Here is a 26784-nt window from a genome sequence, read left to right on the forward strand (position 1 = left end):
GGCGCTGGTGGACGTCAACGTGTACCTGATCATAGCCATCTGTGCGGTGTCCAGCCTGCTGGTGCTCACGCTGGTGCTGTACACGGCGCTGCGGTGCTCGGCGCCGCCGACAGAGGGCGCGTGCGGGCCGGGGAAGCCCACGCTGGTGTGCGCCAGCGCGGTGGGGAGCTGGTCTTATTCTCAGCAGAGAAGGCAGAGGGTGTGCTCTGCGGAGGGGCCGCCCAAGACCGACCTCATGGCCTTCAGCCCCAGCCTCCCACCGTGTCCAGGATCAGAGGATGTAAGCGAACAGCAGGATTTAAACGCCAAAGTAAGCCAACTCGTATTTTGGAATTATTAATTTTAAAGTTTATAATTATTTCCGATGTATTTCACATGTAAAATTTGTTGTATATGAAGTAATTTTACACTTGTTATCAGTTCAAACATTGTCACGTTGCACAATCTACTTCCCTAGTAATGTTGTTGTTGTTTGCCATCGAGTTGGCCCGACTCATAGCGACCCCTCCTTGTGTTTCTGTTTCCGAGGCAGTATCACTACGGAAGTAGGAATGCCCAACCTGCCTTCCGAGGAGTGGCTGGTGGGTTTGAACCGCCAGCCTTCTGGTTAGCAGTCAAGTGCCTTAGGCACTATGCTACCAGAGCTCCCTAGTAATACTGCCTCAGAAACCCAAGCAGGGGTCGCTATGAGTCAAAATTGTCTCAACAGTAGAGTTAATTATTTCCCAGTGCAGTATGATATTGGTAAGCATACGTTACAACTTGCATTTATATTCAAGCTCAAAATGTACTTGGATAAGTGTCCTTTTTGCTGAATATTGATAATAGCTTTTCATTTCAATTATTTTCCATTTCATATGTACTCTTGTCAGTACTTTCATTTTTACTCTTATTTTCTATCCTTACTCCACTCACCCTATTTTCTCCATTCCTTTTAGTGTGTTGTAGTGTTATGTCTATGCTGTTCATATGCAGCCGTTTTTAAAAGTTCAACGATTATTTCTTTCCAAAAGTTGTTATTTTTCAATTTCATTTTCTTCCTAATTTCATTATTGTCCAGCTAAAATCAGTAAGGAGCATATAATTAATGCTTTCTTAATATAATGTCATTTATGAAGTTTTACTATTTCAAGATAAGTTTTACTGTACACAAAAATTATTTCCACCCTTGCTGACCAAAATTTATAACGCTTTATTACACAGAATACTCAATATGATTTAAAAAGAAAGAAAGAAAGAAACTCACTGCCGTGGAGTCAAACTCACAGCGACCCCTCCTTGGGTTTCTGAGGCGGTATCACTACAGAAGTAGACTGTCCAACCTTCCTTTCGAGGAGTGGCTGGTGGGTTTGAACTACCGGCTGTCTGGTTAGCAGTCAAATGCCTTAGGCACTATGCCACCAGGTCATTAATTCAAGAAAAAGCTTTAGTATTGTAGAGTTAAACTGCAAAATCAGCCGCTGAAGACCCTATGAAGCAGTTTCACTCTGACACCCATGGTGTTGCCATTAGTCAGAACTGATTGAAAGACAAGTTTTTTTATTTTTTTTAAAATTATAAACATATTATTAATTTCTTTATCTTTTTATGTAGCATTAGTGTAAATTTTTTTTCTCTTTCTCAGATGTAAGTAATCTGAAAGCAGTATGATTTTGTGGTTCGTTTTCCATTTCTTCCAATGCCTGTCGGTGCCTAGCATTTTGTCTGACTGTTAGAGACCTATTACATCGAATGAGTCATTTTAATGTCAGTCCTCAACTTCAAGGGCTTTTATGGTTTTTTATATGGTTATGTTTCTTGTACTAATTTAATAGAGGAAAATGTTTTCCATTGTGTAAGTTATCTTACAGCATAACTTTACTGAATTATTCTCCTAAATATTTTTTTTTAAATATCATAAGGAGAAATAAGGGTCCTTTCCACCATCAGCCAATGTATTTGACAATGTGTTTCATAATTTCATTTCAGTTCTCTGAGCCTCCAACCCTGACTGATACTTACATTTCATTTTGGAGGTGTGCTCTTCACACCTATATCTTGGCTACTAATACTTTCTACCGTTCCCTCTAGGGCAATGCTTTGGCCTGTTAACTACTTCTTTAAAATGAAAGGTATCAGAGCCCAGTTATTAAGTTCTGTGGGTTCTGAAGCTCCCCGAATTCAAATCCCTTCCTTTGATAGGACATTAGTTATTTTTATGCCTGATTTCACATTTATGCATGACAGTAGTAGCACTCCCTAGGTAAAATTGTTTTTATCAGGTAAGTTAAATATTTGTAAGCTGCTTGTAATTGAGTCTGGTTAATGATAACTGAATAATAAAAATTATGTATTATTATTCCCAATAAGAAAACAAGTTAATGATTGGAAAAAAAGAAAACTTAAAATGTCAGAAAATCATCATTATAGACATCCATATTAATGTTTTATGTGAAAATGATCTTTTATGAGGTCCCCTTCAGATCATTCATAGGCTAGAAAAGATGTTTGAAATCTTTGTATGATCCTTTCCATTAATAGAGTTTTCTGTTTCTTAAAATTAAATACATGATAAATCTTTGAATATTACACTAAGGTATTTAAACTCTCTTCAAAAGTAAATCAGTAGCTATTTTGAGCAAAAGAAATCAACACTGTGGTTCAAGGGCCTAAAAAAGATTTGAGTGGACAAGGAGATAAACCACTGAAATAGTCAAGGGTATTATTTAGTTAATGTCCTTGATTATCTAGTTAAAACTCCTCTTGGGTTGGTAGCAGTAAGAACATGAAAGAAAAGATAGGTGTACAAAACACCAATAGGTCAAGTGACTAGGATGATTTTTGCTTTAGACTTGGGAAGCACTAAAACCCAGATGTAAGTTTGGAGAATGTGAGGAGAGCTCACAAGAGAGTGTTCCTGAATAAATAGAACAGTAGGAAGAAAAAGAACCTCAGACATTGTAAGAAAAAAGGAATTCCTCTAAGTAGTAAGGATAAACAATAATGAAATAGAAACACATGATGAAAAGCCATAATATAAAGTGTCTTGAAGATTGTAAAGAAGAGGCAAATATCCAGAAGCAACAGGGCTGAGAAAGAACCAAAGCTTATAGTTATAGGTACCCAACGCATTTCTTGAAAGATTATATAAATTCTAACAAAGATAAAAATACAGAATATTTATTCCTACACAATATCTTAAAGGAAATTCCTACCTTTCTTGAAATATTACGACGTCTTCAATTTCTAAAATTACTTAAGAAAAACACCTGAATTTGTCCCTCATTTTCCGTATTTCCTGTATTCAGACATAAGCACGTTTTCGTTTTGCCAGTACATTTCTGGGATTCTAGAGGTTCTAGAGGAGCTCTGGTAGCATAGTGCCTAAGGCACTTGACTGCTAACCAGAAGGCTGGCGGTTCAAACCCACCAGCCACTCATCCGAAGGAAGCTTGGGCAAGGCAATGTACTTCCGTACTGATACTGCCTCCGAAACCCAAAAAGGGGTCGCTATGAGTGGGTCTGACTCGTCGGCACATAACAACAACAGCAACAGAGGTTCTAGGGACGGTGAGTCCTGGAGACCTCTCCCTCCGAAATGCTAAATCTAGGAAGGTGGGGACTCCTCCCAGTGAAAGAATTTTCCCTTTTAAAATTCATAGTGGTTTAATAAGTTTTACAATCACTTCATCTCTGTTGTTATTTTAAAAATGTATGTTAGCTTTCTCACGCACGAGGAAGCCACACTTCATGGCCTGACTAAACTTTCAGAGGCAGTCAGTTCCCTAAGAGCGTCTCCAGCAATCTTGACAAATATAGTCTACCTTTCTTCCCCCCCTCCCTTAAAAAATTAAGGAAAACAAAAACCAAAACCCGGACGATGAAATTAAACTGAGCAGGGTGATGCTACAGAATATTTACTCATGAAATTTGTACTTACTCTTTGGGCCACGTGATGTCACTCTCTGCTGTGAAATTCCTATCCGAGACAAATAAAGCCATCCATTTTCCCACTGGAAAGCCGCTCTACTCTTTCACTCTGTTTGCTGAGCAATGGCAAACGCACCGGGATAGAACTGAAAGAATCAGAATTTTCCCGCAATTTTGAGACAATTTTTGCTAATTAGAAAACAGCTCGAGTGTTTGAAATGTACTCAAGACGAAGAGTCCCTGGGGCCCGGCGTCTGCTGCTCTCGCTTCTTCTCGTCGCCGCCTGGGAGACTGGGAGCGGCCAGGTCCACTACTCGGTCCCCGAGGAGGCCAAGCACGGCACCTTCGTGGGCCGCATCGCGCAGGACCTGGGGCTGGAGCTGGCCGAGCTGGTGCCGCGCCTGTTCCGGGTGGCGTCCAAAGGCCGCGGGGACCTTCTGGAGGTGAATCCGCAGAACGGCATCCTGTTCGTGAATTCCCGGCTGGACCGCGAGGAGCTGTGCGGGCGGAGCGCGGTGTGCGGCGTCCACCTGGAGGTGATCGTGGAGAAGCCGCTGCAGGTTTTCCACGTGGAGGTGGAGGTGAAGGACATTAACGACAACGCGCCGGTGTTCCCAGCGACACAAAGGAATCTGTTTATCGCGGAATCCAGGCTGCTTGACTCTCACTTTTCACTAGAGGGCGCGTCTGATGCAGACATTGGAGTCAACGCTCTGCTCACTTACAGACTGAGTCCCAATGAATATTTCTCGCTGGATGCACCAGCCGATGACGAGGAAGCCAAACCTCTTGGACTTGTACTAAAGAAGCTTTTAGACAGGGAAGAATCTCCGGAGCATCAATTATTGCTCATCGCCGCTGATGGGGGTAAACCTGAGCTGACTGGAACAGTTCAGTTACTCATCACAGTGCTTGACGCCAATGACAACGCCCCGACTTTTGACAAAACACTCTATAAAGTGAAATTACCAGAAAATGTTCCTAATGGAACATTGGTAATTAAACTTAATGCCTCAGATTTAGACGAAGGCTTGAATGGAGATATAGTGTATTCATTCACTAATGATGTTCCTTTAACTATAAAATCTAAATTTTTCATAGACCCCAGAAGTGGGGAAATCACAACGATAACACAGATTGATTTTGAAGAAAGTAAATCCTATAAAATCCGAATAGAGGCTACTGACAAAGGCTTTCCCCCACTGGCTGGTCACTGTACAGTTTTCGTGGATATTGTAGACGCTAATGATAACGCTCCAGAGTTGGTTGTCAAAACGCTCTGGCTCCCTATTAAAGAGGACGCACAGCCAGGCGCTGTCATCGCTCTGATCAGCGTGACTGATCAAGACACAGGCGTAAATGGGCAGGTGACCTGTTCCCTGACACCCCGTGTCCCTTTCAAGCTGGTGTCCACCTTCAAGAATTACTACTCATTGGTGCTGGACGGAGCACTGGATCGCGAAACCGTGTCAGACTATAGGTTGGTGGTGACAGCGCGGGACGGGGGATCACCTTCGCTGTCGGCCACAGCCAGCGTGTCCGTGGAGGTGGCCGACGTGAACGACAACGCGCCCGCCTTCGCGCAGCCCGAGTACACGGTGTTCGTGAAGGAGAACAACCCGCCCGGCAGCCACATCTTCACGGTGTCTGTGCACGACGCGGACGCGCAGGAGAACGCGCTGGTGTCCTACTCGCTGGTGGAGCGGCGGGTGGGCGAGCGCGCGCTGTCGAGCTACGTGTCGGTGCACGCCCAGAGCGGCAAGGTGTACGCGCTGCAGCCGCTGGACCACGAGGAGCTGGAGCTGCTGCAGTTCCAGGTGAGCGCGCGCGACGCGGGCGTCCCGCCTCTGGGCAGCAACGTGACGCTGCAGGTGTTCGTGTTGGACGAGAACGACAACGCGCCGGCGCTGCTGCCAACTGGGTCGGGCGGAGCGGGCGGCGCGGTGAGCGAACTGGTGCCGCGGTCGGTGGGCCCTGGCCACGTGGTGGCGAAGGTGCGCGCGGTGGACGCGGACTCTGGCTACAACGCGTGGCTGTCATATGAGCTGCAGCCGGTGACGGGCGGCGCGGGCAGCCTGTTCCGCGTGGGTCTGTACACAGGCGAAGTGAGCACCACCCGCGCCCTGGACGAGGCGGATGTGCCGCGCCAGCGCTTGCTGGTGCTGGTGAAGGACCATGGGGAACCGCCTCTGGCAGCTACGGCCACCGTTCTGGTAACGCTAGTGGAGAGCGGCCAGGCACTGAAGACGTCCTTGCGGGTGGCCGCGAGCTCCGCGGGCCGGGAAGTGGCGCTGGTGGATGTCAACGTGTACCTGATCATCGCCATCTGCGCGGTGTCCAGCCTGCTGGTGCTCACGCTGCTGCTGTACACGGCGCTGCGGTGCTCGGCGCCGCCGACAGAGGGCGCGTGCGGGCCGGGGAAGCCCATGCTGGTGTGCGCCAGCGCGGTGGGGAGCTGGTCTTACTCTCAGCAGAGGCGGCAGAGGGTGTGCTCTGGGGAGGGGCCGCCCAAGGCCGACCTCATGGCCTTCAGCCCCAGCCTCCCACCGTGTCCAGGATCTGCAGATGGAATGGAGGATCTACACACTTCTACTGACTCTTCAGGGAAGGTGAGTTGCTAGAGTATTTTATTTATTCATTCACTTTAGTGCTGACATGTTGAAAAATCACTCTATGCTGTAAAATTAAATATTTTATCTATTCTGAATATCTCCCAGATCTTATTCTTTTATTTATAGAAAATAGTACTTTAAGAGCCGATAACGATTAAGTGTTAAAACCAATTCAGTTGTTTCACATTAATTAAACTTAAAAAAAAAAAAAAAAAAAAAAAACCTCGCTGCCATTGAGTCCTTTCCGACTGATAGCGACCCTTGCACTATCTCTATGGAAGTAGACTGCCCAACCTTCCTTCCAAAGGAGTGGCTGGTGGGTTAGAACGGCCAGCCTTCTGGTTAGTAGTCAAAGCCTTAGGCGCTATTCCACTTTAACATTACTCTATATTTTATTTTATTTTATTCATTTCTAAATCCTGTATAGCATTTTAGTCTAATTATATTGTTTATAGGAAACACCACTGGAGAAAGAAAACGTAATTCTTACCTTGTTAACTTGGTAGTTTTCTGCTTTTCCCTTGGTGGAGACTGTAGGTACATGGCTGTTCAGCACTGTTCAATATCTATGTGATTCAACAAGTAACTTCTAACAACCCCTAGAAAAGAGCTGCTCTACTTTTAGAAACTAGTTCTGACAATAAATATTCTAAATATAGTTATTTCTATGAATAAAATATATTCCTAAATATCTGAGAATGTAGATTTTAAGAATATCTTGAGTAATCCAACAAATTTTTTGTACACCTGCAATATTTCCTGAAAATTTCTAATATTGGAAAAATACTTTCTGGCAGAAATTTTCTTTCCTCAAGAAGACCTCTTTTTCATTGGAAATTCTCAGTTTAGTGGTAAAATGCCCGGACATTTAAGATACACCTACATTGCACACTGTGACTTCTCTCAAAATTCATGTTCTGAAATGTTGAAAAGTACTTCCACCGGTTTACGGGAAGATTTTCTTGTTGTCTCAGTCGTCCAAAGGACAGCTCTGTAGATGAGATCGTGCACTTGTCATCACTGCATGCTACACTCGCCTAGCCTGGCAGTTTATGACTTTCTGATTGGTGGTTCTCCACATCTACTTTTAGTGCAAACTATCTCTCTATTTTCTAATTTGTTTTTAAAAAATCTTCTGATGAGTTTTTGTTATGTGATTTATATTTTTCTTTCTTGTTCAGCTCTTTTATGTTGTGTCAGATATTTGATGCCGTATATTTTATTTGGAACTCTGGTGGTGTGGTGCCTAAGGCACTTGACTGCTAACCAGAAGGTTGGTGGTTCAAACCTACCAGCCACTGCTCAGAAGAAAGGTTGGGCAATCTACTTTCATAGAGATACCACCTCGGAAATCCCAGGAGAGGTTGCTACAAGTTGGTTCAACTTAACGGCAGTGAGTGAGTTAGTTAGTGAGGCAAAATTAGAGTAGCTTTGAGAATCATGCCACAATGTAACCATGAAAGTGCAAGTAAAATTTATTTGCAATAAACTATTTCAGAGAAATTTCTTTCTTTCCCCCTATAGAGCACATTGTTTGCAAAACGTTATAAAGAAACCTGTTTTCCCACTTCTTTCAAGAAGTGAGTGCTCTCTGAGCTTCTGAAGCCAAAGCTCTCTAGACTTGTCAATTAACAACTCAACTTAAATTCAAAATCCATAATCATAACTTCAAATGTATCTATTCTTATATATTTTTAAAGGTTCCATGTGCCATGTGAAGTTGGGGTTAGATCTTTTACTATGTGCTATGGATTGAAGGTTGCTGGAAATGTTAACTTACCCCCAAAACAACTTCCTAGTCTCTTGCAGCTAGTATCATTTGAATACCTACCATGACCTCCACAATCACAAAATTCATTAGTGGCTGGACTACTGATGGCTGGGTTGGCATAATTGTCTTTTATATTAATCTTTATTCTCTTCCAGAGTATACAGACTGTTATCATATAGAAATTTTCAGAAGAGCTGTGAACACTTTGCTGCTCTTAGTAACACTTTGCTGCTCTTAGTTAGCAATGAAAAGAGTTCAACATTATCGATCTCTTTAAAATATCTTTTACAAATTATTAAATTAAAAAGCTAACCTTTTGATAAGGGCAAGGATCTTTTTAAATTTTCCTTTTTTGAAAGGCAGAAACAACATTTTTCAGTAGCATAGAGGTTAATGGAGAATTTCAGTTACTGATATTTGATTCCAAGGAACTTGGAGTGAAAAATGCTTTTATTGCAGGAAGTGATTAAAAAAAAAAAAAAAAAACCCTACTGGTATCGTTAAAACTATTTAATAAATTCCCAAGCTATATCTTTTGGGTATTAGGAAAGTTTCAATAATAACAAAGATGAAAGCAGCTATCTTTGAAAGTAGATATCATAGATTTGTAAATTGTTTTACTTAGAATACTAATTAAGATTTTTTTTAAATCCAGGTAAGTTGTACATAATAAAAAGAAATGTCTCTCTGTATTACTGATTTCACAATTAATTGCCTGCTTTCTTAAAGCCAGGAGTCACAAACACTCAAACCATGCTGTAGCAACAATAAAATGTTGTAGAATGACAACATTCTGTAGGTAATCATTTGCCCCCAGTAGCCAATTTTGATCTTGAACATCATGAAACCATAAATGTGGTCAAGTTCAGGAGCCAGAATAGTTATTATTTAGGTAGAATTCATTCTCAAAGTACAATCTTAGTCTCCTAATATGTCATAATTATTATACCGATGGTATGGAAGTGGAAACTGAGGCAGAAGTTAACTGGTTTACCTAACCACACGGCTGGTAAATTGAGTAATAGTAACTAGTACGGAGAAAGGTGTGATGTTGAAGCCTACATTCTAGTGATTTCTGAAACTTAGGAGTTGCAAACACCTTAAAGTGAATTGGTGTCTGGAGATTAGTGTCTATATGCGGTGTGTTTAATCTCAAAATAATGACAAAGAGAATGGAAATAAAGTACTAAAACTTACAGATCGCAACTTGTCATCCAACAAAATACTTGAATACTCAGTAATATACAGATACTAGAGACATTTTGAAACTCAGCCAATGAAAACCACGTGGTTTGGGAGGTGATATTTCTCTGAAATTCTGCTTCCAGAAGAGGTTGAACTGAGGGTCAACATTGATTATTATTACATACAAAACAGACACAAGGTGAATCACTGAAAGTTAATAAAAATAAAAACTGGCAAATATAAAAAATAACGAATGAAAGAATAGTTGTTAAACTCAGTGACTTGTACTTACACATTTAGCCACCGGATGTCGCTGTCTTCCACAAAATGAATTTGCAGAACAAAAGCATAACCTACTGTTTCTCCGGGACTAGGAAGTAGGTATGATCTGAGATCTCAGCCATGTCGAGAATATTGGATGTAAGAAATCAAATAGGAAATTTCGAGCGTTGTGTTCTTCAAGACAGCGGATACATCGATTTGTAAAACAGGAGAAAGGTAAGATGTTGATTTCCAGGCGAAGTGATCTGAAAGCCCGGCGTCTGCTGCTCTGGCTTCTACTCCTGGCAGCCTGGGCGGCGGGGAGCGGCCAGGTCCACTACTCGGTCCCCGAGGAGGCCAAGCACGGCACCTTCGTGGGCCGCATCGCGCAGGACCTGGGGCTGGAGCTGGCCGAGCTGGTGCCGCGCCTGTTCCGGGTGGCGTCCAAAGGCCGCGGGGACCTTCTGGAGGTGAATCTGCAGAACGGCATCCTGTTCGTGAATTCCCGGCTGGACCGCGAGGAGCTGTGCGGGCGGAGCGCGGTGTGCGGCGTCCACCTGGAGGTGATCGTGGAGAAGCCGCTGCAGGTTTTCCACGTGGAGGTGGAGGTGAAGGACATTAACGACAACGCGCCGGTGTTCTCCGTAAGAGAACAAAAGCTCTTAATACCTGAATCTCGCCCGCTTGACTCTCGATTTCCTCTAGAAGGCGCATCTGATGCTGATGTTGGAGAGAACGCAATGCTTACTTACAAACTCAGTCCAAATGAGTTTTTCATTCTTGACATTATAAACAAAAAGGACAAAGGCAAATTCCCAGCGCTTGTGCTGCGTAAACAGCTGGATCGCGAAGAAAATCCTCAGCTTAAATTGTTGCTAACTGCGACGGACGGAGGCAACCCTGAACTTACCGGATCGGTTTCTCTGCTGGTCGTGGTATTGGATGTCAATGACAATGCCCCTATCTTCGACCGGCCTGTTTATGAAGTGAAGATGTATGAAAATTCAGCGAACCAAACGTTAGTAATAAGGCTGAATGCTTCTGATGCAGATGAAGGAATAAATAAAGAAATGATATATTCATTTAGTTCTTTGGTCCCATCCAGTATAAGAAGGAAATTTCTAATTAATGAAACAATGGGAGAAGTAAGAGTACATGATGATATTGACTTTGAAGATAGCAGCATTTATAAAATTCATGTAGATGTAACAGATAAAGGAGTCCCACCTATGGTTGGTCACTGCACAGTCCTAGTGGAAATCCTGGATGAAAATGATAATTCACCTCAGGTGGTTGTCACTTCGTTGTCTCTCCCAGTTAGAGAGGATGCTCAGGAAGGCACTGTCATCGCTCTAATCAGCGTATCAGACCGCGACTCAGGTGTCAATGGGCAGGTCACCTGCACCTTGACTCCCCATGTTCCCTTCAAGCTGCTGTCCACCTTCAAGAATTACTACTCTCTGGTGCTGGAAGGCACCCTCGACCGAGAGAGTGTTTCTGCCTATGCGTTGGTGGTGACAGCGCGGGACGGGGGCTCGCCTTCCCTGTCGTCCACAGCCAGCGTGTCCGTGGAGGTGGCCGACGTGAACGACAACGCCCCCGCGTTTCCCCAGCCCGAGTACACAGTGTTCGTGAAAGAAAACAACCCGCCCGGCAGCCACATCTTCACGGTGTCGGCGCACGACGCAGACGCGCAGGAGAACGCGCTGGTGTCCTACTCACTGGTGGAGCGGCGGGGGGGCGAGCGCGCGCTGTCGAGCTACGTGTCGGTGCACGCCGAGAGCGGCAAGGTGTACGCGCTGCAGCCGCTGGACCACGAGGAGCTGGAGCTGCTGCAGTTCCAGGTGAGCGCGCGCGACGCGGGCGTCCCGCCTCTGGGCAGCAACGTGACGCTGCAGGTGTTCGTGTTGGACGAGAACGACAACGCGCCGGCGCTGCTGCCAACTGGGTCGGGCGGCGCGGGCGGCGCGGTGAGCGAACTGGTGCCGCGGTCGGTGGGCCCTGGCCACGTGGTGGCGAAGGTGCGCGCGGTGGACGCGGACTCTGGCTACAACGCGTGGCTGTCATATGAGCTGCAGCCGGCGGCGGGCGGCGCGGGCACTCCGTTCCGCGTGGGTCTGTACACGGGAGAAGTGAGCACAACGCGCGCTTTGGACGAGGCAGACACTCCGCGCCAGCGTCTTCTGGTGCTGGTGAGGGACCATGGCGAGCCACCACTGGCATCCACAGCCACTGTGCTGGTATCTCTGGTGGAGAGTGGACAGGCGCTGAAGGCGTTGTCTCAGGCGTCACTGGGCGTCAGGGGCTCGGAAGCGGCGCTGGTGGACGTCAACATGTATCTGATCATCGCCATCTGCGCGGTGTCCAGCCTGCTGGTGCTCACGCTGGTGCTGTACACGGCGCTGCGGTGCTCGGCGCCGCCGACAGAGGGCGCGTGCGGGCCGGGGAAGCCCATGCTGGTGTGCGCCAGCGCGGTGGGGAGCTGGTCTTACTCTCAGCAGAGGAGGCAGAGGGTGTGCTCTGGGGAGGGGCCGCCCAAGGCCGACCTCATGGCCTTCAGCCCCAGCCTCCCACCATGTCCAGTGCCTGATGTGGAAGTGGAAGAACAAGCTATTGCAGGAGACCACTGCTGGAAGGTAGATTATTATATTTATATTTTCATATTTTGTTTGTGAATGTTTACTCGTATTGCCTTTTTTTTTTTTCAAATGTAATTCTAGGAATGTTTTTTTTTGTTTGTTTGTTTTCATGCTGCATGCTGTTTATTCTCACATATTTCTCACATAGCACTTGTAATATACATGTGGTCTCTAATGCTCATCTGCGGTTCCTCCCAATGCCTCTACCTAAGTTGGTTCCGATATTAGTCCATTCTTTCTCTCTCTTTCTCATTTTCATTACTATTGCTTTTTATTATTGATCTTAATTTATCTCTGAGGGTTGCAAAGATTACATATACATTTTAATGCATACATTCATACCAAATACACGCCATAAAAATTTACTCCAACAATGAAGAACACTTGGTGACTTTGGCATTTTTTCAGTTGCAGTAGTAACTCGACTTGTGGAAGGTTCTGTATCATCTGGATTATGCCTGGGAATGAGGGTGGAGTTTCTAAAAGAAAATTAGTAAGAGCTGTCTGTATGGTTCTCTTCTTTTTTTCCTTCATATATTTTACAGCAACGTGACACTGCTTCCTAAATTTGCCTGTCAACTTGAGCAAAGCAATCAATATTTGGATTCATGTTTTCAAGCACCTGAAGCCCCTGATTTAGTTTAGACTCCAGCTAATCCTTTAACTCTAAGTTATTTTGACAACTTCTCTCATTTCTCTTCCTCATTATTTCTTCCTTCTTCAGCATTTCTTTCCTCTTCAACATTCATTAAGTCTTGATCTGTCAGATTCCCCCTCTTCTTGATCTATGAGCTGTTTCACAACATGGATATCAAGTTCTAAATCCTACGTTCTTGCTGATAGCTTCTATCATATTATCCTGATCAAATGCTTGGAGTGTATTCACATAACTCAGTAATCCCCCCACCCCCCATATCTCCTGCGTGCATTTTCTCAGAACTTCCTTCCTGGGAAATGCAATCTTTCAGATATACTGATGGTAGTGCAGTTTGATGTAACTCCAATATGTCATAAATCCAGGAATACTTGTAGTTAATTCTATAAGTTTATGTTTTGTCTCCTCACCTTGGAAACACAAGGGTCGCTATGAGTCAAATCAACTCGGTGGTAGTGAGGTGTTTTTTTTTTTTTTTTTAATCAGGTTTAAAAGTATGCCATTTCCCATCCCCTCAATCTATTTGTTTTCCAATACAAATATTTAGGTTGCAGTTTTCAATGATTTATTTCTATAACCATGTTCTTATTTACAAATATTTGTAAGATATATTTAAAGATACACTATACCATGGAATATCCATTCATAAGTTTATTTAATTTTCAAATATAAATTTTTAAATGACTGTTATTACATTAATTAATGAAAATGCTGAACTTCTTGATATCTCTTCTTGGCAAAAAGGGGCTATGTGGTCTCCAAACTATTGAATCTATATTGTGCAACTTAGATTACATGGCATAATAAATCTCCAAAATTCAGTGCTTACAGTTTGTTTGCAATAGTACAGTGAGTACACTGCAAGTTCATTGGCTCCAATGTGAAGATTCTCCTGTTAGGCCCTCCCACTTCCAAAGACATAGTGCTCATTGTTGTATATACAATTATGGATATGGTTGCTTTTATAATTCTTTGTTCTTTCTAATACAAATATAAAGGTATTGAGTTACTGTGTATTCTTTCAGTTCTGTGATTTTTTTGGTTTTCATTGAGCAGTTTTTTTTTCTAATGTTACTACTTTTTTTCCAAGATAGTCTCTGATTGAACTCAGAGCAAAAAAGTCCAAATGAAGATACAGTTAAAAGTATATTTAATATCAATATATAGCTCAATCTTTTCTCTTTCTTTAAAGTATATATTGTGATTTCCAATTACAAAACTGAAAATTGCATCTTTTATTTACTCTTGTACTTTTGTATCCTCTCAGCTTCTGCAATCATAAATCTTCAGGCTTATCAACATACTTAGCTTCATTTCAACTTGTCTATTGACTTCCTTCTTCTCACATCTGCCCACTCTCTTGGCCCTATATAATATCAGTGCACAACTTCTGCAGAACAGTCTTATCCAAAGACATCTTTTCATATGGATTATTAATGAAACATAGTACTATGCATTTACTAATTTGGTCTTATTTATTTTGCATTGCCTTCCCTTGGATATTTTCTTTTTAAAATATCCATAAAATATTAACATAATAAGTTAGTAATTTGTCTAGCAGCATGATAATCCTAACATATATGAAGGAGGAAGTGCAGAAGAGGGAGGAAATGAGTAGAGAGTTCAGAATGAGAAGTTGACAGATGACAAAGACAAAATTTACTGATTTCATTCTGAGGATGTCTACTGCTGGCTCTAGTCCAAAATCCAAACCAAACCCATTGCTTTTGAGTTGATTCTGAATCATACAGACCCCCATAAAGTTTTTGAGGTGGTGAATCTTTATGGAAGTAGATTGCCCTGGCTCTGTTATTGAGATAAATATTTAAAACAAAACAAAACCTTGTAGGGAGTTTCTTCCATTCAATTCAGAGACATGAAACCAGGAATTCGCTCAAACATAGGGCTCATTTCCACATTCTTCTCACATTCTTTCCAATAAAGGAAGTAGTCCATTTGTTTTCAAACTATATTAAGACATACCATTTTAATCATCACGTTTAACATGTTTATTATTAGATGGCATTAAAATGGGGCTGAGTGGTATTTAGTTCTTGTTGCTGTAGTATTTGTGATAATTTATTTCAAGATGACTAACCAATCCATAGCTTTCTTTCTATGTGTACTTTAATTATTGATTTACGAAAGTCTTGGAATTCAGGGGATTTAAATTATCTTTATTTGTACTTAACCTCATAAAGCAATCCTTTTAGTAAAAAATGGAAAGGAACTCAAGCTTGGAGTGATTTCCAAAGGGATTGGGTTATTCCATACAGCAAACATGGGGAGGCTTTTCAGTTATCTGCCTTTTTAAATTTAGTAATACACTAAAATTTTGTCTTGCCTTTTTCTTTATGCAAATGTGTTGATCTAACATTTGCCTCCTTCAATTAAGAAAAAGAATTAGTAGTGATTAGAACTATAAATCTGTGGCTTAGAGTTATTGTCATTGAATCATTGAATTGCTGTTTTTAAAAGTGTTCAAAATGAAGAATTGAAGCTCACTTTTGCATAAAACCTAAAATTCCCTTGTTGTATCTATTTACATTTTTTTTTAGTAGCTAAAATTTGAATTTTCTCAGTGGCTGCCATCTTATCAAAAGGATTTCACATATTTTATAGTGGTCTTATTTTTGTTGTTGTTCCTTATAGTCTTGAGAATGATTACAGCTTTTTTATTTAATACAGTACTGATATACTTTATTGCAATTGATAAAAATTATTATGAAAATTTCAATTTTAAATTTGAGGTAAAAATGGGAAAATAAAATTGAGTGAATGAATGGGGTTTATAATAACTTATAGTCTCCTTAAACCATTGCTGAAATAGAATGGATACAAGTAAGCAGAAAAATATAAGTTGAATTTCTGATTCAGTGTGGTTCTTTTGGGTGAGAAAGATGTTATCTTCATCAAATAAGCAGTGTGCAGAATTCAAATGTAAGTTTTCCGACAGGAAGGACATGAAAACATTCTTTCTAACCAGATACAGTGATTGGGGGGGAGCTTAAAATGAGCCAAAATCTGTTCCAAGGGGTTGAAGAGAAAACTCATTAACTGCAAAGCACAGAAATATTTGGATAAATTGATACAGAGCTTATATGTCAGTTTTGATTTGAAATCCTGGTATCTTGCGGTGGTAACTAGAAATTTTCTGTGTTGAGTTATCATGTATGCAAGCAGACCAAATAGTTAGAAGACTTTAACATAATATAGAGATTAAGCAACAGAAAATTATGGAGTTGTAGGAACAGAATAAACTTGAAGAGATCATTCCAAAATGACAGTTTCTAAATATCTTTTAAAAAACTTAATATCTTACATATATATATATTCATCTTTATATACGTGATAATATTGTTGGTGCAGTGGCATATTCTGCTAGGTATCTACAATCAAGATAAAGCTCTTGAAAATTCTAATTTGTACAAAAACCACCTTCAAGGAGGTAGTGGTCACCCACGACAGATATGATGGAAGAGTTTAAAAACCAACAACAATGAAAACACAGGCAAACATGAAGGAATTAAGAAAGAAGGAATGAAAAGTAAAGAAATTGTGTGAGAAAACTCAAATGCACTTACATGTTGAACCACAGGATGTCGTTGTTTTCCAAGGAGAGGTTCTTCAAAGAAAGAAAATCACGATTATCTTGGGACCAGAAAGAAGCTCCGCCGTGCCGGCGCTTTAAAGTCTGCAAACACACCCGTAGTGCTAAGATCAGCTGGATCTCAGGAGCAAGGAATCAAAGAAAAGGTCGCAAGAGAACTACTACACCTTTCTACTCGAGAAATACTTGTTTAATATCCAGGAGAAAGGCATGGCATTAGCTTTCGGACCAAGTGGGCAGGAACCCCGGCATCTGCTGCTCTGGCTTCTGCTCCTGGCAGCCTGGGAGACTGGGAGCGGCCAGGTCCACTACTCGGTCCCTGAGGAGGCCAAGCACGGCACCTTCGTGGGCCGCATCGCGCAGGACCTGGGGCTGGAGCTGGCCGAGCTGGTGCCGCGCCTGTTCCGGGTGGCGTCCAAAGGCCGCGGGGACCTTCTGGAGGTGAATCTGCAGAACGGCATCCTGTTCGTGAATTCCCGGCTGGACCGCGAGGAGCTGTGCGGGCGGAGCGCAGTGTGCGGCGTCCACCTGGAGGTGATCGTGGAGAAGCCGCTGCAGGTTTTCCACGTGGAGGTGGAGGTGAAGGACATTAACGACAACGCGCCGGTGTTCCCAGCGACACAAAGGAATCTGTTTATTTCCGAAGCTAGGGCTCTTGACTCTCGTTTTTCACTAGAGGGCGCCTCTGATGCAGACGTTGGGGAGAATGCGCTGCTGACTTACAGACTGAGCCCCAATGAGCATTTCTTGCTGGACGTACCAACCAATGAAGAGCAGGTAAAACCCCTCGGTCTAGTATTAAAAAAATCTTTAGACAGGGAAATGGCTTCAGAGCTTCTTTTGGTGCTCACAGCAACTGATAGGGGTAAACCTGAGCTGACAGGAACCGTAGAGTTACTAATTACCGTGCTGGATACAAATGACAACGCCCCAGTGTTTGACAAAGGGGTCTATCGTGTAAAATTACTGGAAAACGCAAGGAACGGCACATTGGTTATTAAACTAAACGCCTCAGATTTGGACGAGGGCTCAAACAGCCACGTTCTTTATTCCTTTGCAACTGATGTCTCCCCTATTATAGAAGCCTGTTTTCACATAGATTCAGCCAGCGGAGAAATAAAAGTAAGTGGAAAATTAGATTTTGAAGAAACTAAGTTATGTAAGATTCAAATAGAAGCAGTTGACAAAGGAAACCCCCCAATGTTTGGGCACTGCACAGTCTTGATAGAAGTTTTAGACGTCAATGATAATGTTCCCGAGTTGGTGGTGACGTCACTTTCCTTGCCTGTTCGAGAGGACACACCCCTGGGTACTGTCATCGCTCTCATCACGGTGTCTGACCGCGACTCCGGCTCCAATGGGCAGGTGACCTGCTTCCTAACAGCCCACATCCCCTTCAAGTTGGTGTCCACCTTCAAGAACTATTATTCGCTGGTATTGGAAGAAGCTTTGGATCGCGAGAGAGTGTCAGCCTATGCACTAGTGGTGACAGCCCGGGACGGGGGATCACCTTCCTTGTCGTCCACAGCCAGCGTGTCCGTGGAGGTGGCCGACGTGAACGACAACGCGCCCGCGTTCGCGCAGCCCGAGTACACGGTGTTCGTGAAGGAGAACAACCCGCCCGGCAGCCACATCTTCACGGTGTCTGCGCACGACGCGGACGCGCAGGAGAACGCGCTGGTGTCCTACTCACTGGTGGAGCGGCGGGGGGGCGAGCGCGCGCTGTCGAGCTACGTGTCGGTGCACGCCGAGAGCGGCAAGGTGTACGCGCTGCAGCCGCTGGACCACGAGGAGCTGGAGCTGCTGCAGTTCCAGGTGAGCGCGCGCGACGCGGGCGTCCCTCCTCTGGGCAGCAACGTGACGCTACAGGTGTTCGTGCTGGACGAGAACGACAACGCGCCTGCGCTGCTGCAGCCTAGGTCGGGAGGCGCAGGTGGTCAGGTGAGCGAGCTAGTGTCCAGGTCTGTGGGCGCAGGACAAGTGGTGGCGAAGGTGCGCGCGGTGGACGCAGACTCTGGCTACAACGCGTGGCTGTCTTATGAGCTGCAGCCGGCGGCAGGCGGCGCGGGCAGTCCGTTCCGCGTGGGTCTGTACACAGGCGAGGTGAGCACGACGCGCGCCTTGGACGAGGCGGACTCTCCGCGCCAGCGCTTACTGGTGCTGGTGAAGGATCATGGCGAACCACCGCTGGTGGCCACAGCCACTGTGTTGGTTTCTCTGGTAGAGAGCGGCCAGGCATTGAAGACGTTGTCGCGGGCGTCCACAGGCTCCTCAGGACCCGAGGCGGCGCTGGTGGACGTCAACGTGTACCTGATCATTGCTATCTGCGCGGTGTCCAGCCTGCTGGTGCTCACGCTCCTGCTGTACACGGCGCTGCGGTGCTCGGCGCCGCCGACAGAGGGCGCGTGCGGGCCGGGGAAGCCCACGCTGGTGTGCGCCAGCGCGGTGGGGAGCTGGTCTTACTCTCAGCAGAGGCGGCAGAGGGTGTGCTCTGGGGAGGGGCCGCCCAAGGCCGACCTCATGGCCTTCACTCCCAGCCTTCCACCCACTTCAGATTCTGGAAACAATGAAGACCAAGAGGAGATTTTCCAGAACGTAAGTAAAATAACTCCGGGATGCATTGCATGCCTTTAATGTGAATCACATAAAGTCGCTGAATGGTGCAAACTCGCTTGTCTGCTAACCAAAAGATTAGCAGTTCGAGTCCACCTCTGGTGCCTTGGAAGAAAGCTCTGGTAATCCAGTTCCCCACAATCATCCCTGTGGAGCAGAGTTCTGCTCTGACAAAATTGATGTCCTCAATTTCTTATTATGTTTACTTATTCAAAGTAACCCTAATATTTAACTTTGTATTTTGTTTGAGTTTAAAAAAATGCTTAAATTATTACCTTCTTATAATCTGTAAATTTTAACTGTTGCTGATGGGGAAGGGCTAGGTGGGGTCAACCGCATTTTTTTAAAAAATTGGTTTCTTTATAACTAATGATATGATTTTTTTTTAGATGATATTTGCAGTGCGTTTCAACTGGTGCCTTTGGAGGTGGTTTCATGTCTTTTCCTTTAATCCCCCAATTTTTAAACTTTCAAGCTCATTTTCTCTATTGCCTTCCACTGCTTCAGAGAGATAGTATTGTTGTTTGGGGTCATAATGTCTGTTCTGCTTAATTGCTTCTTAGATCTGTTACTACTCTCCTCCGCTTTGATTTATTGAGCTCTTCTGTCTTATTTGGAAGAATTTGAAAGGTTTCAATTGCCTTGGGTACCTGTCATTTGCATCTGTGTGTGTGTGTGTAGTTGCTAGCATTAAGTCTCGATGGAAATATTTTAGGGTAGGAAAATTTCCTCTTCTTTATCCTTTCAGTTTAAGAGAGTCCTCTTATACATAGCCAAGTGTGACACTGATTCTTTTGTTCACCAAAACTTTGTGGTCTTCAAAATGACATTGTTTTAAATAACTTAAGCATAGGAACCGTGGGATAGCTACAAAGGCACTTCACCTGGCAATCGTGACATAGATCACATTTTCAGAATTTAACATTGTTTGTTCTAGATACAGTTGATTCAAAATCTTTTTTTTTTTTGTTCCCAATGCCATATTCATGTAAATTGTTTTCTTTAAAGGAATTCCAGAGAACTTGCACATCATACATTTTTATAACTGTAAGGGTATTTATCACATAATGTGAAAGATTACTTTGTTCTTTTTGCTCCATTCTACCAAATTAGATATTTGATACCTTTTACTTCTATATGGACAAATCAATTGTGTATAATATGTTTATGTGTGGTAGGAGAACCATATTATAGATAAACCCAACCCAACTCAACCCACTGTCGTTGAGTCAATTCAGACTCATAGTGATTCTCTAGGCCAGAGTAGAACTATCCCATAGGGTTTCCAAGGCTGTAAATTTTATGGAAGCTGCCTCATCTTTCTGCCATGGAGAGGCTAGTGGGTTTGAACTGCTGGCCTCTTGGCTAGCAGCCAAATGCTTTAACCATCACACTACAAGAGCTCCATATTATAGATAACCAATAAATAGATAAATAATAAAATAAAAAAGAAAACCCAAACCCACTGCCATCAACTCTATTCCAATTCATAGAGACCCTCATTGGGTTTCTGAGGTGGTAAATCACTGAGAAGGCATTACTAGCTATTTTCTATCCATAAAGATGACTTCTGAGAGGATGGATTCTATTAAAATGAAATTAGGAAATCTTTAGAAAAGGGAAAATCATGCTTTAGATTATTATGCTGGAATTCTCTTCATCCATAGTTGCAAAACAAGAGCAAACATTGGTCACTAACTTCAGTAAACCACCATTGTCTGATCTATTTCCATTTGCAAGGCATGGTGTGAAGGGCTTTGTTGTTGTTGTTGTTATGTGCCCTCGAGTCAGACCCGACTCATAGCAACCCCTCCTTGGGTTTCCGAGGCAGTATCACTACGGAACGGAAGAGTTGATGCTTTTGAGTTGCGGTGCTGGCGAAGAATGCTGAAAGTACCATGGACTGCTAAAAGAACTAACAGATCTGTCCTGGAGGAAGTGCAGCCAGAATGCTCCTTGGAAGCAAGAACGGCCAGACTTTGTCTCACCTATTTTGGTCATGTTGTAAGGAGGGACCATTCACTGGAGAAGGATGTCATGCTTGGTAGGGTGGAGGGTCGACGAAAGAGGGGGAGGCCTTCAACGAGATGGATTGATACGGTGGCTGCAATGATGAGCTCAAGTATAGCAGGGATTGTGGGGCTGGCACGGGATCGGGCAGTGTTTCGTTCTGCTGTGCATGGGGTCGCTATGAGTCGGAAACGACTCAACGGCACTTAACAACAACAACAACAACAACATCACTACGGAAGTAGATTGCCCCATCTTCCTTCTGAGGAGTGGCTGGTGGGTTTGAACCGCCAGCCTTCTGGTTAGCAGTCAAGTGCCTTAGGCACTACGCTACCAGAGCTCCCGAACCAAACTCACTGTGGTCAGTCAAGTGGATCCAACTCATAGTGACCCCTCCTTGGGTTTCTGAGGCGATATCACTACAGAAGTAGATTGCCTTAGCGTACATAATTTCATTTCATCATTACAACAACTCGTGAAGTACATGACTATCCCAATTTTAAGAATGAGAAAAGAGAAGCTTTGATATTTCTGTCTTGCCTAATGCCATTTAGAAGGTACATGATAGAGATGATATTCAAATGCATGTATCTCAGATTCCAGAGCCATTCTTTTATTCATTGTAATCTAGAGTTTTCTTTATTAAATCTTATCATTGCTCAAGCATAATCCTGGCTGGGAAAATAAAGCACAAGTTATGGATGGTGAATCCTTCTTATGCTTGAGCTCACTGTTGCAGCCGCTGTGTCAATCCATCTCATTGAGGATCTTCCCACCCCCCCCCCTTTTTTTTTTGCTGACCCTCTACTTTACCAAGGATGATATCCTTCTCCAGGGACTAGTCCCTTCTGACAACATGACCAAAGTATGTGAGATGAAGTCTGGCCATTCGCACTTCTAAGGAGGATTCTGGCTGTACTGTCTCCAAGGCAGATTTGTTCATTCTTCTAGCAGTCCATGGTACAGTCAATATTCTTCACCAATGGCACAATTCAAATGCATCAGTTCTTCTGCCGTCTTTGTTATTCATTGTCCAGCTCTGATCTGTTAATTTAGAAGAAACTCCTGGTTTTCTGAGAATGGCTTCAAGATTTATTTCTATATTTAATGTCTTCAAGAAATAATTACATATCATACAGTATTAATGGATTGTGTAAGAAGGAGCTCTAGTGGCATAGTGGATAAGGAACTTGACTGCCAATCAGAAGGTCAGCAGTTCAAACCCACCAGCTGCTCCGCAGAAGGACAACAGGGTTATCTACTTCCATAAAGATTTACAGCCTTGGAAACCCAATGGAGGTCACTATGAGTCAGAAACAACTCGATGGCAGAGTATGAGTTTGAATGGATTGTGAATACTGGTAGGACATGAGACCATACACTCTATCTAACTAACAGGATATACAGCTGGAACTTAAGGCTAATAAGATTAGTTTGGTAAGTGTCAGACACAAAGTTCCTCAATATTTGTAACACATTTTACAAAATGAATGTTAACAATGATACTGAGGTTATTTCTTGGTATTAGCCAACAGCTAGATCTCAGGCCCATCACCAAAGATTGTTGTTGTTGTTGTTGTTGTGTGCCATCGAGTTGGCCCCGACTCATAATCACCAAATCACTCATAATCACCAAAGATTAGTTCAAAGAAAGCATAATCTCTTCTCAGGGATGGTTGAGATGATGACATCTGAAATAGCAAAGCCAAAACCCAAATGGTAGGTTATATAACATATCAAACTTATTGTATGGCTTGGTGTTCATCCAGTGTTACTTCATATAGTCAAATCTCCTTAATGTAACAGCAGACGTCTCACTTTCTCCCTGGTTTCCAAATATCCATTTGTCCTTCTTTTCTGTCCTGTCCTGCCTTCTGGGCTTTGTTATGGGGTAAATTTTGCCTTTTTGGTCTTGAATGACTGATTGTTCTGAGGGGTACATTCCTCACAGGTGTTATTGTTCACTTTATAGGCCTATTTTTGGCTGATGTATGATCCCTGGGGGTGTGTATAGCTCCAGATTTAAAGGATGTGTGAGGGCCATAGAGTTGGGGGCTTCATCAGTCTTCATCAGATTAGTAAGTCTGGTCTGTTTTATGATTTTGAGTTTTGTTTCACATTTTTCTCCTACTTGTCCAGGACTTTCTATTGTGATCCTGACTGAGCATCAGTAGTGGTAGCTGGGCACCATGTAATTCTTCTGGTTTCAGGGTAGTGAAGCCTGTGATTCATGTGGTCCATTAGTCCTTTGTATTAATTGTTTCTTTGAATCTTTGATCTTCTTCACTCTTCTTTGCTCCAGATGGGGAGAGATGAACGATTTCATCTTAGTCCTTTAGCTTTTGAATACATAATTTTGCATTTATATTAATAAGAATTCTGGTGTTATGATAATATTGAGAAAATAGTGAGTTTGAAAAAAAGTAGAACAATATCCACTTAAAAAAACTTTCAATATCTGAAATTAGGGATAGAATATAGAGTAATGTAGAGACTATAAAGAAAAGTATTAAGATACAAACAGACTGATACTTTTTTCATACACCATTATAGTATTTTTAGATTAGAGATGAACCATCAAATGAATGTACTCAAGCTACAGTGATATTCATTATGAATCATATTCTGTGGTTAATGGCTGTTGCATTCTCTGTTTTCCAAAACCTCAAGGCCATATGAAAAGACAAAGAAAGCATAACAAATTACAATGTCAAGCAATGAAAACTCACATCCACAATTTCCATTTTTTACTTAGTATCCTATTGCCTGTGAAATTCAATTTCTATAAGCACTAACATTTGTCACTTAGTTGAACATTTATTTTCTGTGTCATTAGCACAATAGCCGCCACTGAGAGGAGATGAAATTAGCGATCACTTTCCTTGCTTTGCATGAACTGTGGTCACAAACCTACAGTTCTTTCAAGAAGAAATAAATCAGCAATTTTCATGGGTGTATCTTGACTGGATGAAGGAAACCAATTTTGGTGACTTGGAAATATCAATATTGCACAGAGATTATCACAGGATTTTATTTATTTCATTGAAAGATAATAAAGTTCATTCTGCACTTGAAAAAAAAACTACTGCTTTCTTACTATTGACTCCAATCCATAAAGTGCTATTTTGATGTCATATTATACTGTTAGTAATATGACTTAAATGAGAAAGCATATATGTAAGATGTGAATTTCATGTAGATTGGTATTTTTCCCTTGTGCATTCTATGCTTTAAACTCACAAAGTTTAAAATAAATATATTTTTTTTGTTTTTCTTATTGTTCTTCAATGGATATAAAGTGGCTTGTAATCAGAGGACAATTAAATGTAAATACAAGAAAGATCAGAACTAGAGAAAATAGATATGAGTAGAAAGGCATGTGTTGAGTCCATGTATATGTAAGAACACAATAGTCAGAACATGAAGACTAAAGAGTTGTTATCATTAAACCTTCAATTTGCCTTTGAGTTTCCTAACAGCCAACATAACAAGGAAGATGTGAAGTAAAACATAATCAAATTTGATATTTTTATATGTAGAACAATACCTGTCTAACCCTCCTTTTTTCATAGTCTATTTATAGAATTGAAGTCTCTATCTCTTTCTGTGTGTATTTAGATAAATAAAAGGACAATTTTATAACTAAATAAGAATAGAAACAAAAAAATTAAACTTGATATTAATCAGGAAATAAAAATTGATTCCACATACCATTTTCCACATGCCATCAATTTCAACATGACTCAAAGTCTGACTATTAAATAAGGATACAATAACATGAAATATATAACATTAATTATTTTTTCCTTTTAAAATTATGTGAGTAATGACAGTACTCACCTTTTCAGGCACAAGGTGTCGCTCTTTACTCGATGGAAATAATTCATTCATAGGTTGTTCAGAACCATCCGCCAGGCATTCACTAGACAAAACGATTCCATCACGCCGGATGCTACCGTTAAAGGATCCTTTAGAACTTCTGAAAAATTCAGTCAGATTTTGGAATAACTGGTACTTTACGTGTGAAGAATCTTCTGTTGGAAATCAATGTTGTGTGCGATGGTGGGTTCTCAAAAAGGGGAGTTAGGCATTTGGCGTCTGCTGCTCTCGCTTCTTCTCGTCGCCGCCTGGGAGACTGGGAGCGGCCAGGTCCACTACTCGGTCCCCGAGGAAGCCAAGCACGGCACCTTCGTGGGCCGCATCGCGCAGGACCTGGGGCTGGAGCTGGCCGAGCTGGTGCCGCGCCTGTTCCGAGTGGCGTCCAAAGGCCGCGGGGACCTTCTGGAGGTGAATCTGCAGAACGGCATCCTGTTCGTGAATTCCCGGCTGGACCGCGAGGAGCTGTGCGGGCGGAGCGCGGTGTGCGGCGTCCACCTGGAGGTGATCGTGGAGAAGCCGCTGCAGGTTTTCCACGTGGAGGTGGAGGTGAAGGACATTAACGACAACCCGCCGGTATTTCCTCTCAGAGAACGAAGACTGCAGATTTTTGAATCAAAGCAACCGGACTCGCGTTTTCCGCTAGAGGGAGCGTCTGATGCGGATATAGGAGAGAACGCTCTATTGACCTACAGACTAAGTCAAAATGAGTATTTTTCTTTAGAAATACCAACAAGCGGTAAGCAGACTAAAAGACTGTCACTGGTATTAAAAAAGTCTCTGGACAGAGAGAAAACCCCGGAACTTATTTTGCTACTGACTGCTACAGATGGGGGGAAACCGGAGCTCACCGATACTGTTCAGATCATCGTCCGCGTATTGGATGTTAACGACAATGATCCGGAGTTTGATCAATCGGAATACAAGGTGAGACTGCTGGAAAATGCCGCTAAAGGAACTTTTGTGATAAAGCTAAATGCCACAGATCGAGATGAGGGAGTCAACGGAGAGGTAACATATACTTTGATATCAGTTAAGCCCAATGGAAGAACTTTATTTACACTAGGCGAAAATAATGGAGAAGTGAGAGTCAATGGAACTTTAGATTATGAAGAAAACAAATTTTATGAAATTGAAGTACAGGCTACAGATAAGGGGAATCCGCCAATGGCGGGTCACTGTATAGTCTGGATAGAAATCTTAGACGTCAACGACAACAATCCTGAAGTCACCGTGACTTCTCTGTCCCTCCCTGTACGAGAAGACGCTCCGCTTAGCACAGTCATTGCCCTGATCAGCGTATCAGACTGTGATTCTGGAGTCAACGGGCAAGTGGCCTGCTCTCTGACGCCCAGCATCCCCTTTAAGCTGGTGTCCACCTTCAAGAATTACTATTCTCTGGTGCTGGACGGAGTACTCGACCGAGAGAGTGTGTCTGCCTATGAGCTGGTGGTGACAGCGCGGGACGGGGGATCACCTTCCCTGTCGTCCACAGCCAGCCTGTCCGTAGAGGTGGCCGACGTGAACGACAACGCCCCCGCGTTTCCCCAGCCCGAGTACACAGTGTTCGTGAAGGAGAACAACCCGCCCGGCAGCCACATCTTCACGGTGTCTGCGCACGACGCGGACGCGCAGGAGAACGC

The 26784-nt window shown here is 43.0% G+C and overlaps 2 protein-coding genes across 2 annotated transcripts in view; both read left to right on the top strand.

Annotated features, from left to right (window-relative positions):
- LOC103195446 (protocadherin alpha-2) overlaps nt 1-26784 on the top strand; it is a 297204-nt gene that overhangs the window by 34927 nt on the left and 235493 nt on the right. The gene's annotated exons all lie outside the window — the stretch shown is intronic.
- LOC103195490 (protocadherin alpha-7-like) lies at nt 4128-6530 on the top strand. The gene has a single exon (XM_007939075.2). The coding sequence runs from the start codon at nt 4128-4130 to the stop codon at nt 6528-6530; it is 2403 nt and encodes an 800-aa protein (XP_007937266.2).

This window comes from Orycteropus afer, unplaced genomic scaffold (assembly GCF_000298275.1).
Source record: "Orycteropus afer afer isolate SDZICR_OR568_19922 unplaced genomic scaffold, OryAfe1.0 scaffold00056, whole genome shotgun sequence".
Lineage (NCBI taxonomy): Eukaryota > Metazoa > Chordata > Mammalia > Tubulidentata > Orycteropodidae > Orycteropus > Orycteropus afer.